Source organism: Peromyscus maniculatus, chromosome 10 (assembly GCF_049852395.1).
Source record: "Peromyscus maniculatus bairdii isolate BWxNUB_F1_BW_parent chromosome 10, HU_Pman_BW_mat_3.1, whole genome shotgun sequence".
NCBI classification, from domain to species: domain Eukaryota; kingdom Metazoa; phylum Chordata; class Mammalia; order Rodentia; family Cricetidae; genus Peromyscus; species Peromyscus maniculatus.
In genome coordinates, this window is record NC_134861.1 from 32680323 (window position 1) to 32694806 (window position 14484).

Below are 14484 nucleotides of genomic sequence, written 5' to 3' on the forward strand. Positions count from 1 at the left end.
ACCTAATAAAAAATAAAAACAGGAAGTGCATGCAAGCAGCCTCTAAAAAAAAATGTGAGTTGACAGAAACAGCCAGCTGCCTGGACAGTCACCAAAATTTCTCCGCAGTGTTTGGGCATCATCTTCAGCCTATAGGCTCAGCGTATCTGACAGACTCATTTGTGAAGTAGGATGTACGCAAGGTCAATAGTTCGACCTCACATTGGGTGAGAACAGTCCATGTACCAGAAACACCTGAATTCCACTAGTGTCATGTCATGATTCAGGATTTTAAATTCTGGAAATTGTTGATGTTTTTTTAATTCAGCTGTCCATTCTTCTTGGCTATGTGTGTATGTGGCTTCATCTTAGCATCCCATTCTTCTCCATACCCCTCTATTAGATGCCAGTCTACTATTGAGAGGTGTGAGCTTAGATAATCTTCAAGAATAACTGTTTCAGCTGTCATTCCACTGCACATCAGAAGCCATCGGCGCACTGCCTGTTCAGCTGCCTTCGAAGAAAAGGGCACTGTACCTTTTCCGGATGCGAAGGCCACTTCAGGGATAGTGCCATATTGTCCTGGCCTCAGAAGAAGCCTTTTGATAAAGCCATAACTACACTTGTTTTGACAAGAATCAGTAGTCCTTTGTTTCATGTCCTGTCTATCCATTTTGTCCTGTTGTCAGCAGTTGATTCGAGGATACTTTGTTGTTCAGTGGCTAACTTTTGCCACAATGAAAGGTAACTCCAATAGCAGTTTCTTCAATGCCCATATTTTCTCTGAAGTAGATTGGTACTGCCAGGAGCCAACATGTCTCATAGTCATAACAAAAAAGAAAAAAATTCTAAGTTATTAAAACATTTTAAATGCCATATTCTGTAGGCCTCTGAAGGTTTTGAAGATGACCTGTCTATCTAAAATATATCTGCTCAATCTTAAAAACATACCTAATATGACTACAAGTTCTATTATTAATGTTTAACTACTAACTTTCATTTCTTTTTATTCTAATAGTTGATAATAATAACATTCAAAAATCAGCAATATGCATTACATTGTTAAATGAACGGTATAAGTACAACATCTTGAACAAGATTAAAAATATGTATGGCATTTTCTAACAATATCAATTTCAATATATATAATTTATATACAATATAAAATAATCCAACCCAATGTAAAGTATTTAAAACTAGTAATTGCCTTTCTCTCTCTCTCTCTCTCTCTCTCTCTCTCTCTCTCTCTCTCTCTCTCTCTTTAAAAAAAAAAACAAGAACCTTATATCTAATCCCCTTTGCTTAGCCCTTTTCCTAACCCTGGACAACAACTTGTAACCAACCCCCCTAAACAATGAAAATTATCGCAGACCCAAAACCTATTAAAAGACCAAAAAATCACCCTCCCTACACCACCTTTGGGAATGTGGGCATCGTATTCTTAAAATTGCTTCCTTCTGGGTATGGGCAAAGGTATCTTTATCCTGAAAAGAAAAATTTTAGGTTAATTATCAAATTCTAGGAAAGGTAACTATATCTTTCGTTATCCAGTCTGTGTATAATGCCAAAGTTCAGGGTTTATCTCAAGTCCTTATTCAAATAGTCTTTGAAACTGGATCATCTCAGTGAGTCCTCTCAAAATTGCTCTGAGTACTTTGTAGTTCAAAGCTGATCTGTAGATGATGTTTGTCAGCTTAGTGATATTATTATTGTCCATGTGGAATTGTTATTGTTGTGGGGCTCCATCTTCTTCCTGGAGACTTCAGTTGATGTTAGGCCTGGACGTGATTTCCTGCAGAAAACTGATAAGAGACTCGAACACAAAGACATATATATGCAGTAATTGAAGCCTTTTTTTTTAGAATTAGTTAGTACTCTATATGACCATTCATATCTTAAAGTTTAAAATGTATATATATATATTAATCTTATAAATTTTGATATAAAATTTATACTTTAAGAAAAGTTTAAAGAATCAGAATAGAATCAAAGAGCTGAGAATAGTAATAGAATAGTCCCTTAATTAATTTTTCTCCTGTCCCATAGCAGAAGATGGCTCTTTTCTTCTGGCATGATTCAGGGAGTTTGCATTTTTCTTTTAACAACATGCTTGAGTTTGAAGAAGGAGAGAGCCATTCTCCAACTCCAAAGTCAGCTTTAAATTTTAATTGAACTAGGACTATTAGAAGACCAATAGTGTTAAATTTCTTTAGAGAAGAGCAGAAACAAACATTTAGGAAGACATAAAATTTTTTAGATGATATACCCATACGCCATTTCATTCTGTTTCCTGGGATAGATGATTTGTCCCCTTTCTTCAGTTGTCTCATTTGTCCAGTGTTCTTCAGATTCCTTAACCTTCATTCTCCTAAAAGACAAAAACAAAAACCTTTCTCCAAGACTAATTTTGGGGATGTTCCTTTTTGGCAAGTTATTATCTGATTAAATGAAAAGGCATGTGTTACTGGTATAAGTTAGTTTAAATTGGATGTTCATGCTAGTTGATGAACTATCACCTCCTCTAATTAAGAGGTTTCTCTTGTTCAAATCGAACCTTTATCAATTTTGATGGTACCCACAGCTTATCTTCTCCTGTAGAAACAAAAGCAAAACCTCATCCCCAACATAACACATATCCTGGTTTCCATTCTGAGGTCAGTACATCCTTAAAGTATGATTTAACTCTGTAGTTTTTTCTATTATCCAATGTCTCTCTGCAGCTGTTGTTCCTTGCTCAATGGCATTGAGAAAATTCAAAGTTAACAGAGCATTATGCAGTCTATTTCTTGGGGGTTTTGTTACCCTTTTCTGTTTATTTAGCATGTCCTTTAGAGTTCTGTTTGATCTTTCTATAACTGCTTGGCCTGTAGGATTATGTGGTATGCCTGTAATATGCTTTATATTATAATAAGCAAAAAACCGTTTCATTTTAACAGAGATGTATGATGAAGCATTGTCAGTTTTGATTTGTGCAGGTATACCCATGCTGGCCATAACTTCTAGCAAATGAGTGATTACAGAATCAGCTTTTTCAGAACTCAAAGCAGTTGCCCACTGAAATCCTGAATAAGTATCAATGGTATGGTGTACATATTTCAATTTTCCAAATTCTGCAAAGTGAAACACGTCCATCTTCCAGATTTCATTCCTCTGAGTACCCTTTGGGTTACATCCTGCTGGTAATGGTGTTTGATTGTAGAAGGAACAAGTAGGACATTTCTTTACTTTTTCTTTGTTTTGTTGCCAGGTTATGGAAGAATCCTTTTTTTAAACCTTTACTTTTGACATGATTTTTTTAATGAAATTCTGAGGCCTCCAGCACATTTCCTATCAATGATTTATCAATCTCATCATTGCCTTGTGCTAGAGGTCCTGGCAGACCAGTATGGGATTGGATGTGAGTTATATATAAAGGATGACTCCTTTTCCTGATTGTATCTTGTAATTGAATAAATAGTGAAGTAATTCTGAAGCATCAGGGATAAATTCTGCAAACTCAACATGTAATACCACTCTTTCAGCATACTGAGAGTCAGTTACTATGTTGAGAGATTCTAAAAAATCCATTAATACCAACTCTGATTTTTGAACCACTTTACTTAAATTTTCTGATTTGTCACCTGCCTTTCCTTGTTTGTTGGCATCTGTATAAAATGTATGAACTCAAGATATGGGTTTTTCCCATACAATTTAAGGGAGGATCCAATCAGCTCTCTTTATAAGGTCAATTCTATTGCTTTGGGGATATTTACTGTTAATCTCTCCCAAAAAATTACTGCAAGCTCTTTGCCAAGGTTCACTTTCATCCCATAAGTTTTCAATGCCCTCCTTAGTTAAAGATATGACAATTTCTGCTGGGTCTATTCCTGCTAATTGACGACGTCTCAATTTTCCTTTCCAAATCAAGTCAGAGATTTTTCTCACATAAGTTTTCAATTTTTTATTTGGTTTATTTGGTAAAAATATCCATTCCAATATCATATCTTCCTCCTGCATTAATATTCCTGTAGGAGGATGCCTAGAAGGTAAAATAATCAAAATGCAATCCAGCTTTGGATCAATACAATCCATGTGCCCTTCATGTACTTTCTTTTCTACCAAGCCCAATTCTTTCTCAGCTTCAGGTGATAATTCTCTTGGACTATTTAAGTCCTTGTCACCTTCTAAGGTTTTGAACAAATTATTCAGCTCATCATTTTTCACCCCACCAATAGTTTGCAGATGAGAAATGTCTCCAAATAATCTTTGAAAGTCATTAACAGTCTGTAGTCGATCTCTCCTAATTTGCACCTTTTGGGGTCTAATTTTTTGTAGCTCTATTTTATATCCTAAATAATTAATAGAATTTCCTCTTTGTATCTTTTCAGGAGCAATTTGTAATTCCAGCAAGGCAAAATTTTCTTTTCTTCTTCAAACACTCTTTCTAAATATCTGCATTTGAATCAGCTAGTAAAATATCATCCATATAACGATAAATTATAGATTTAGGAAATTTTTTTACATATCACTTCCAATGGCTGTTGTACAAAATATTAGCACAGAGTTGGGCTATTAAACATTCCCTGTGGGAGGAATCTCCATTGAAATCTTTTAACTGGTTGAGAATTATTATAAGTAGGCACCGTGAAGGCAAATCTTTCTTTGTCTTTTTCTTGTAAGGGCATTGAAAAGAAACAGTCTTTTAAATCAATAACTATGAGAGCCCATCCTTTTGGTAGCAGAATAGGCAAAAGAATTCCAGATTGTAGAGAGCCCATGGGCTGAATTACTTTGTTAATTGCTCTAAGGTCTGTTTACCATTCTCCATTTACCAGATTTCTTTTTAATAACACATACAAGAGAATTCCAAGGGCTGGTTGATTCTTCAATATGCTGAGCATTTAACTGTTCTTCTACCAGCTTTTCTAAGCCTGGAGTTTCTCTGTTGTTAAAGGCCATTACTGAACCCATACAGGCTTGTCTGTTAACCATTTTAAAGGTAGAGCTGTTGGTGTCTTTGGAAGATCATCTGTTGTTGTGCCCTGTTCTTGTATAATATGGATGGCTGGTGACCACTCATTAGAATAATATCTTCTAATATTTCTCTCAGAAACATGTGCTCGTTTATGATTTGTTTCTGAGATTGGAGGGATATTAATCTGAGTATTCCATTGTTGCAACAGGTCTCGACCCCACAGGTTCATAGCTATCTTAGCCACATATGGTTTTAATTTTCCTCTCTGTCCTTCTGGACCTATACATTCGAGCCATCTTGCACTCTGTTTCACTTGAGATAATGTCCCAGTTCCTAACAGTTGAACGTTTACTTCCTGAAGAGGCCAAGTTGGATGCCAAAAATTCTGGTGCAATTATGGTAACGTCCACCCCTGTGTCTACCAGACCAGACAACAAAACACCATTTATTTTTATTGTTAATTTTGGTCTTTGTTCATTTATAAAAGTTTGCCAAAAATTTTTCTTTATGTTTTTTCCAGAATTTTCTATTCTCTCTGTTTCATCATCCTGAGCAACATGATTTATTCCAATAGACATTTGGTTATTTAATTGGTCTGAGTAGGGGTTTTCTCTATGACTGCAGGAAAGATTTGAACTGGATTTGCTGTGGGGGCCTGCCTGAGGCCCCTCTGAGAGTTTCCCCGAAGACTGAGGCAAAGGATTACCCTGTCTGACCTTTGTTGATCTACATTCGTTGGCCCAGTGTTTTCCTTTACCACACCTTCTGCATATTCCAGAAGGAAGGGGCATTCTGTTGCCATTGTTCCTTGAAGAAACATTGTTTCTAGGAATGACCTGTTTACAGTCCCTTTTCGAATGTCTTTGCTTTCCACATCCAAAACATTTAACATTCCTTAAACCTTTTGAAATTTCTTCTCCTACTTACATATCATCATGATCATGAGCCTCAACATTAACTGTGTCTATAATCCAATCTTCCAAAGGTGCAGATCTTGCCTTTAATGGCCTGATTATTCTTTTGCATGCTGCATTCGCATTCTCAAAGGTCAAAGATTCAATTATTATCTTACTTGCTTCTGAATCCGGGACCATTCTCTTTACGGCTGAAGCCAGTCTTTGTAAAAAAAAAAAAAAAAAAAAAAATCTGTGAAAGATTCTTTTGGGCCTTGCATAACCTTTATAAATGACTCAGTTTTTTTTTCCTGGTTCCTCAACTCTGTCCCATGCATTCAAGCCTGCCGTTCGACATAAAATTAGGGTTTGGACCTCATATAAACATTGTATTTGTACTGAAGCATATTTGCCTTCTCCAATAAGCTGATCCTGGAAGACCTGTATTCCTTTATCCCTCCATTGTTTTTTTATATTTTAGCCTCCTCTTTGAATCGCATTTGCCACTGGAGCCTCTGGCCAGGTTCCAGAATAGCCTGTGCCAGCTCCTGCCAGTCCTGTATAATCCTATTATAAGTTGACCAGGTGTTTAACATTTGCTTTACATGTGGGGAATGCATGCCGTAAGATACTATTGCCTCCTTAAACCTTTGTAAATCTAACATTTCAATTGGAGCCCAAGTATTCACTTGATCAGGTAACGGCTGTAGGGTTACCGAATAAATTAAGGGTGATTGTGTGAAAACAGACTTTCTTTCTGTAACCTTATGATCCAGTCTTGAAATAACTTCATTGTTAATTTCTTCTGTCTGAATTTGAATTTCTCTATAATTCATTTTAACAAGTTTAACAGGTTTTTCTAACACTTTTATCCTGGCACTTAAATGACTATCTTTTTAAATAGTAAAATGAAGATAAGAAATAAAATAAAGTGCAGAATTCAATTAACATTAATCTTCTCATATAGTTGTTCCATTATCAGACTGCCTAAAATTTCAAACAAAGCCCAATTTTTTCCAGTGTACACATAAAACCCATTTTTCAAATGTAAAAAAAAAAATCTCTTTTAAATAGTTTCCTTTAAAAGTATCTTTATATCTTAATTGACTTACTAAGTCTGCATAGAACAGTAGAAATCTGAGAGAATTTCAAAATAGCCACCTAGTGTCCGAGGTGTGAATCCAAAGAGAGAGAGAGAGAGAGAGAGAGAGAGAGAGAGAGAGAGAGAGAATGCAAGAATGCATACATAGCTGGCTAAAGCTTAAATCCAGCCATGTGTTCCTGCTTGAGCTGATTCAAGCCTGGGCTCTGGCTTCCTTAAGCTCTGACCACATACATTGGCTTTACAGGCAGGGGCCCTGTTCGGCAGGGCAGGCCTGAGTTGTTTGTAGCACCGGCTTTAACCAAGTAGCTCTAGCTGCAGCTAACCTCTTGGGGCTATGGTCAGTCTGGCCTGAGACCAAGCCAACCTGGGCCCGAGCTAGGGAGCCGGGCTGCCTAGGCAGGAAACTGGACCTGCTGCCAAGCCAAGCCAAGCGGTTTTTAATGGATTCTTGTCAGGTTGGGTGCCAAATGTGGATGTAACCAACCATGTTATTAAATAAGAAACACAGAGCCAATACAGAGATGAAATCCAAGAGGTCAGAGCAATAGCTAAGAGCTAAAAACCTTACCCTTCACTGTCGCTGTTGCCTACCTCTCTGAAAGAGACCTACTTCCTGTGTCTGTCTTTTTTTTTATAGAGTTTCTGTTCTGCCTTCTCATTGGTTATAAACCCAACCACATGACCTCCTTGTCACTGCCTGTCTGTACAGACCTCCAGGTCTTCTATGGTTGATATTGAGATTAAAGACATGTGTCTTCAATGCTGGCTGTATCCTTGAACACACAGAGATCTACCTAGCTCTGCCTACCAAGTGCTAGGATTAAAGGCATGCACCATCACCACCCAGCTTTTGCTATGGCTTGCTAATAGCTCTGACCCCTGGGCAACTTTATTTTTTAACATACAAATCACATTTCAGTACAAATAAAATATCACTATAAATAGGCATCACTATTCAAATATATGACAAGTAGACTTCAAACAAAAACTCATCAGAAATGGGAGCAAAGGACATTTCATGACTATTTTAAAAAATCGACCAAGAGGATATTACAATTCTGAACATTCATGTACCCAGCACAGGGGCGACCAATAGTGTTTCATAAAAGAAACACAATTAAACCTAAAAATCCCAAATTAACCCCAACACAGTGATAGTAGTTAACTTCAATACTGCATTCTCATTAATAGACAGACACCCAGACAAAAACTAAGTAGAGAAACTCTAAAGAAACTGAATGCCATCATAGATCAGATAGATCTAACATCCACAGCCAAGCATCAGGCCATGCTCTGGGAGTCCAGCCGAAGAGAGGGAAGAGTGATTATATGAGGAAGGGGGGGTCAAGATCATGATGAGGAATCTATGGAGACAACTGAACCAAGCTCGTAGGAAGTCACAAACTTGAGACTGACAGCTGTGGAACCTGCATGGGACCATACTAGGTCCTCTGCATACAGGAGATAGTTGTGTAATTTGGTCTGTTTGAGGGGCCCTGGCAGTGTGATCAGGATCTATCCCTGGTGTATGTACTAGCTTTCTGGAGTCCATTACTTATGGTGGGATGCCTTGCTGAGCCTTGATGCAGTGGGGAGGGACTTGTTCCTGCCTCAACTGAATGTACCAGTCTTTGCTAACTCCCCATGGGAGGCATTAACTTTTGGATGAGGGGATGGGGGTAGTTAAGGGTGGGAAAGCTTGGTGGAGAGCAAAAGGAGGGATGAGAGGGGATCTGTGTTAGAATATAAAATGAATAAAAAAATACAATGAATCAAAGAAACCAAAAGTTTGTTCTTTGAAAAGATTGACAAGATTGGCACACATTTATCCAAATTAACCCAAATAGAGAGATGACACAAATTAATAAAATCAGAGCTCAAAGGGTAACATTACAGAAGATAGAGGAAATTAAAATAATCATAAAGACATGCTTAAAAAATCTCTATACCACCAAAATGGAAAATCTAAAAGAAATAGATGAAGTTGAGACATATGTGACCTACCAAAGCTAAATAAAATGAAGCAAATAATTTAAATACACCCATAACACCTGAGATAAAAGCAGTATTTAAAGATCCCCTCAAATGACAAAACCCAGTAACATCTGGATAAATCTCAAAAGTCCACCAGAGCTTCAAAGAATAACTGGCACCAACACCCTCTAAATTATTCTGTAAAACACAAGAGGAAAGAACAATTCTGAATTCTTTTTTTTAAAGCCAGCATTGCTCTTGCACAAAAAAAAAAAACTTAAAAAAAAAAGCAGATAAAGATTTAACAAAAGAAAGAAAGAAAATTATAGGCTAATATGAAGAACACAGACACAAAAATTCCCAATAAAATATTTTTGCAGCAAAATTCAAAAGCACATCAAAAAGATTATCCACCATGATCAACTTGGCTTCATTCCAGAGGTGCAGGGATGGTTCAACATACATAAATCAATAAATCAATCATGCCAGGCATGATGGCACATGACTTCAGGAAGGCAGAGGAAGGCAGATCTCTGAGTTTGAGACTAATCTAGTCTTCATAATGAGTTCCAGGCCAACCAGAGCTATATATTTTTGCTGTTTCAAAACAAGCAAAACATAAAAATAAACAAATATATATAATCCACCACATAAAATGACTTAAAAATAAAAACCCACATGATCATCTCATTGGATTTAGAAAAGATCTTTGGTAAAATTCAAAATCCCTTCATGACAAAAGTTTTGAAAAGTCTGTGGATAAAGGGGACATATCTCAACATATTAAAGGCAATATATGTGGTGATATATTGTGTACCCCAATAAAACTTATTTGGGGATCAGAGGACAGAGCCAGCCACCATATTAGACATAGAGGCCAGACAGTGATGGTGCATCATTTTAATCCTATCACTCAGGAGGCAGAGATGCATCTGGATCTCTGTGAGTTCAAGTCCACACTGGGAACAGAGTCAGGCATGGTGGTACACATCTTTAATCCTAGCACTTGAGATCTCATGTCTTTGCTTGGGAAGGACTCATACCTTTAATCCCCAGAAGTAATATGGCAGGACACAGAAAGGTATATAAAGCATGAGGAAACAGGAACTTCACTTTCTTGAGGCTGAGGATTTCATACAGATAAGAACATGGCTGGATTGTTCTGTTTCTCTGATCTTTCAGCTTTCACCCCAATATCTGGCTCTGTTTTTTTAAATAAATTAGACAATTTAGCAATTCATGTTACAATTATATAATAACAAGCCCACCCAACATCAAGTTAGAGACAAACACAAAGATTTCTACTAAAATCAAGAACATGACAAGGTTGACCACTCTCCCCATCCCTGTTAAACATAGGCCTCAAAGTTTTGACTAGACCAATAATATATGTGAAGAAGATAAAAGGGATGATATAAAAGAAGTCAAACTGTCCTTATTTGCAGATATGATTCTATAAGGAAAGACCCTAAGGACTCCTCTAGAAAACTTCTAAAGCTGATGGACACATATAAAATTAACACACACAAATTAGTAGCCTTCCTATATACAAACAGAAATTTCAGTCTGTACTAAGTATTTCTTTCTTAGTATGTATTGAGAAAGAAATCTTGAAAGCAATCCCATTCACCTACAGTGTGTGTATTTGCGTTTGTGTGTGTGTGTTGTATAGAATAACATATAAATAAATCTAAGGAAGTAAAAGACTTATATAACAAAAACTGTAAGATATTGAAGAAATAAACTGAAAAAGATGGAAAGAGCTCCCATGTTCATGGATTGGCAGGATTAATAGAGTGAAAATTGCCACCCTACAAAAGGCAATTTACAAATTAAATGAAATCTCCATCAAAATTCCAATACAATTCTTCAGAGAAATTGAATAAATAATCTTAAAATTTATATGGAAATACATGCACACGCAAACCAGGACAATAAAAGCAATTCTAAATAATAAAACAACTGTTGAGGATATCACCATCCCTAATTTTAAGCTATACTACAGAGCTATATTAATAAAAACAGAATATCACTGTTTTAAAACCAGACATGATCAGTGAAATAGAATTGAGGACCCAAATATAAGTCCACACAATAAGTCCAATATACGGCCACTTGATTTTTGACCAAGAGGCCAAAGTTACATACTGAAGAAAAGATATCACCATCAAAAAATTGTGCTGGTAAAATTGGATAGTAGCATATAGAAGCTAACTAGATCCTTATCTCTAAACCTACACAAAACTCAAGTCCAAATGAATCAAGTACATTAACATAAGACCCAATACCCTAAATCTGATAGAAGTGAAAGTGGGCAACAAGTTTGAACTTACTGGCACAAGAAAGGACTTTCTGAACAGGAGGGGGCTAGACATACAGGACATGAAAAAAAGGACTTTGATACAGCAAAGGACACCATCATTCAAGTGAAGAAGCAGCTTACAGAATGGAGGAAAAGTCTTTACCAGCTACATATCTGACAAAGAATTAGTATATAGAAGATACAGAAAACTAAAAGAGCTAAACATGAAGAAAGCAAACATCCCAATTAAAAAAAAAGGACATGATTTTACAGTTCTCAAAAGATGAATTACAAATGACTGAGAAACATTTCAAAAATAGTTCAACATCCCTAGAAAATTAAATCTATTTTGAGATATCATCTTATCCTAGTCAGAATAAAAATAAAATGGCAAAAGAGCTAATATTAAAAAAAAAGACAGAAGAGCTGTTGTAGATGTAGAGAGAGGGGAACACTTAATTAACTGTTGGTGGGAGTGGGAACTAGTAAAGCCACTCTGGAAATCACTGTAGAGCTTCCTCAAAAACTGAGAAGTAGACCTACTACACAATTTAGCGCTACACTCTTGGGCATATATCATACAAAGTACCCTGCTAATATCATATAGAGTGACCTGCTAACTCATGTTTAGTGCTGCTCTATTCATAATAGCCAGGAAATGGAAATAGCTTAGATATCCATCAACTGATAAATGGATAATTGAAAATTTACACAGTGGAATATTATTCAGCTGTTAAGAAAAAATAAAATTTGCAAGTAAATACATGTAATTAGAAACAATCATTCTGTGTTGGGTAACTCAGACTCAGAAAGAGAAGCATGACATATTGTCTCTCATACGTGGATGTTGACTTTGAATCTTCAGATATGTATGTTTTATTTGGAATACTCTTCAAGGTTAAGAAACCAGTAAGGGGTCCATGGGGCAGGGAGAAATGTTTCTCTTGGGGGCAGGGAGAAGACAGAATACAGTGAAATAAGGTGAGAAAGAATAGTAAAACAGGAAGGGTTAAATGGGGTGGGTGATGGGAGGGTAGAGTAGAGGTGGGACTATGAGGAGAGACCACTAAGGCTAAAGGCTCTTTAGAAAAGCCATATTATCACCTACTTCTATTAGTTTGCTTTTCTATTGCTGTAATATGACATTTTGACCAAAACCAACTTGGGGAGGAAAGGGTTTATATCAGCTTACACATCACAGTCCATCATTGGAAGAGGCCAAGATAGTAGCTCAAGCTGGAACCTGGAGGCAGGAAGTGAAGCAGAGACTATGGAGGAACTGTTTACTGGCTTGCTTTCCATAGCTTGCTCAGTCTGATTACTTATACAACCAGGACCAGCTGCTCCACCCACAGTGAGCTGAGCCCTCCTACAGCAACCATTAATCAAGAAAATGCCCAATAGAAATGCCCACATTGATGGAGGCAGTCCTTCAGTTAAGGTATCTCTTCCTTTGTGAATCTGTTGGTGTCAAGTTGGCAAAACAAACCAGTACACTACCCAGAGTGTTCATGGTAAAGCAATAACCCAATACTACATGCTAGCAAAGAAAATCCCAGTACCAGTAATGGATTATCTCTTTATTTATGTTTTTGGCCAGTGGGATTGCATAGACCCCCAAACATTACAGGTTATTGCCATTACTCTTTTTACCCACGAGAGCTTGATGATAAGACCATATTGCTCAAGACACCATATATTTGAGTCACAAAACAGAAGAATTAAGTTCATATTGACTTGGAAGCTTTATCCCTACTAGCTAGCTTTTATAGTACAGGAAGGTGCTATGTATAAAACTAGAGGAGAAAAGTAACTATCAATATTACTCCACTCATAATTCTGTGAGCTATAATAATGACTGTCTTGTCAAGGTATACCTACAGGCTCAAGGGCATAAATATTATAGGAGTGTGGTAGTTGGAATGCAGATGGCTCCAATAGGCTCCAGTTGGTTGGAACTGTTTAGAAAGGATTAGTAGGTATAGTGTTGTTGGAGAAGGTATGTTATTGGGGGCAGGCTAAGAGGCTTTGAAAGACTTGTTCTGTTCCCAATGTGCTTTTGTTCTGCCTTCTACTTGTGGGTCAAGATATGAACTTGCAGCCATTCCTGCTGCCCTACCTTTGCTGGGCCATCAATGACTCTAACACTCTGAAACTGTAAGCCTGATTGAATGCTTTCTTGTATAAATTGCCTTTGAGTTTTGTCATAACAATAGAAAAGTAACTAATATAAGGAGTAACTGACCACTTTCTGACTGGATTTAATGTCCACTCCAAGAACCCATACCTGGCACCTTTAATGGAGTCAATAACATGTGACTAAATAAATCATAGGCCCTGGTAGAATCTATTATTCTGCTAAATGGACATAATTTAAAATGATTTCTAATTAGTTGCTATACCTGTAGATCTGGGCATCTCTTATCAGAGAAGCTATTTCCTGCAATAATTGGCAATTAAAACAAAGACTCACAATTGGTCAATATACAGAGAATAAGAAACTTCAAAATACTTAACACTAAATTGGCATCTATACCAGATCCATTCAAGGCCCAAGGGTTTTCACAGGGAGTTGAAATATTATTAACAGCCAGGAATGTTGGATGACTACAAGAAAACATTATTTTCTAGCCATAACAGGAGAGTTGCACATATGAACTCACAGTGATTGTGACGGCATACATAAGACCAGTGTAAACTCAATCCAGGCAAATATCACCATGGACAAGGGTATATGGGCACAAAGTCTAACCTCTACCTAAGGAGCTTTGGTATATGATAGCAGCTAGGATTGAACAGTCAGGATTTTAGTCTAGTTTAGTTTTAATGGTGTGATTCTGGTAAGATGAGTAGGCTTCAGGGCAGTCCCCACATTCAAGAGTATTTGGGTAACAGGAATGGGATTCAATAGGATAAAAAAAAGAGAAGAAAAGGGGCTAGAGAGATGGCTCAGAGGTTAAGAGCACTAGCTGCTCTTCCAGAGGTACTGAATTCAATTCCCAGCAATGACATGGTGGCTCATAACCATCTGTAATGGGATCTGGTATCCTCTTCTGGAGTGCAGGCAGAACACTGTATACATAATAAATAAATAAATATTTTTAAAAAAGAAAAAAAAAGAGAAGAAAAAGAAATAGAGTGAATATGAAGTTGAGTAGATAGGAAGGTGAGGGTGGGTATAGCAGGAATTGAGGGGGGATGATGATCAAAATACATTATATGGAATTTTCAAAAGAATAAAAACATTATTGTTGTGGATTAATCTTTTTGTATACTC

General features: G+C 36.8%; 1 protein-coding gene across 3 annotated transcripts in view; it reads right to left on the reverse strand.

Annotated features, from left to right (window-relative positions):
- Cimip6 (ciliary microtubule inner protein 6) overlaps nucleotides 1–14484 on the reverse strand; it is a 65374-nt gene that overhangs the window by 37652 nt on the left and 13238 nt on the right. For 2 of the 3 annotated variants that reach the window (XM_076546159.1, XM_076546160.1), the window contains exon 2: nucleotides 2246–2347. The exons of the other annotated variant lie outside the window; for it this stretch is intronic. In XM_076546159.1, coding sequence (XP_076402274.1) covers nucleotides 2246–2347 — 102 coding nt within the window. The remainder of the gene's footprint in view (nucleotides 1–2245; nucleotides 2348–14484) is intronic. 3 annotated transcript variants of the gene reach the window in all.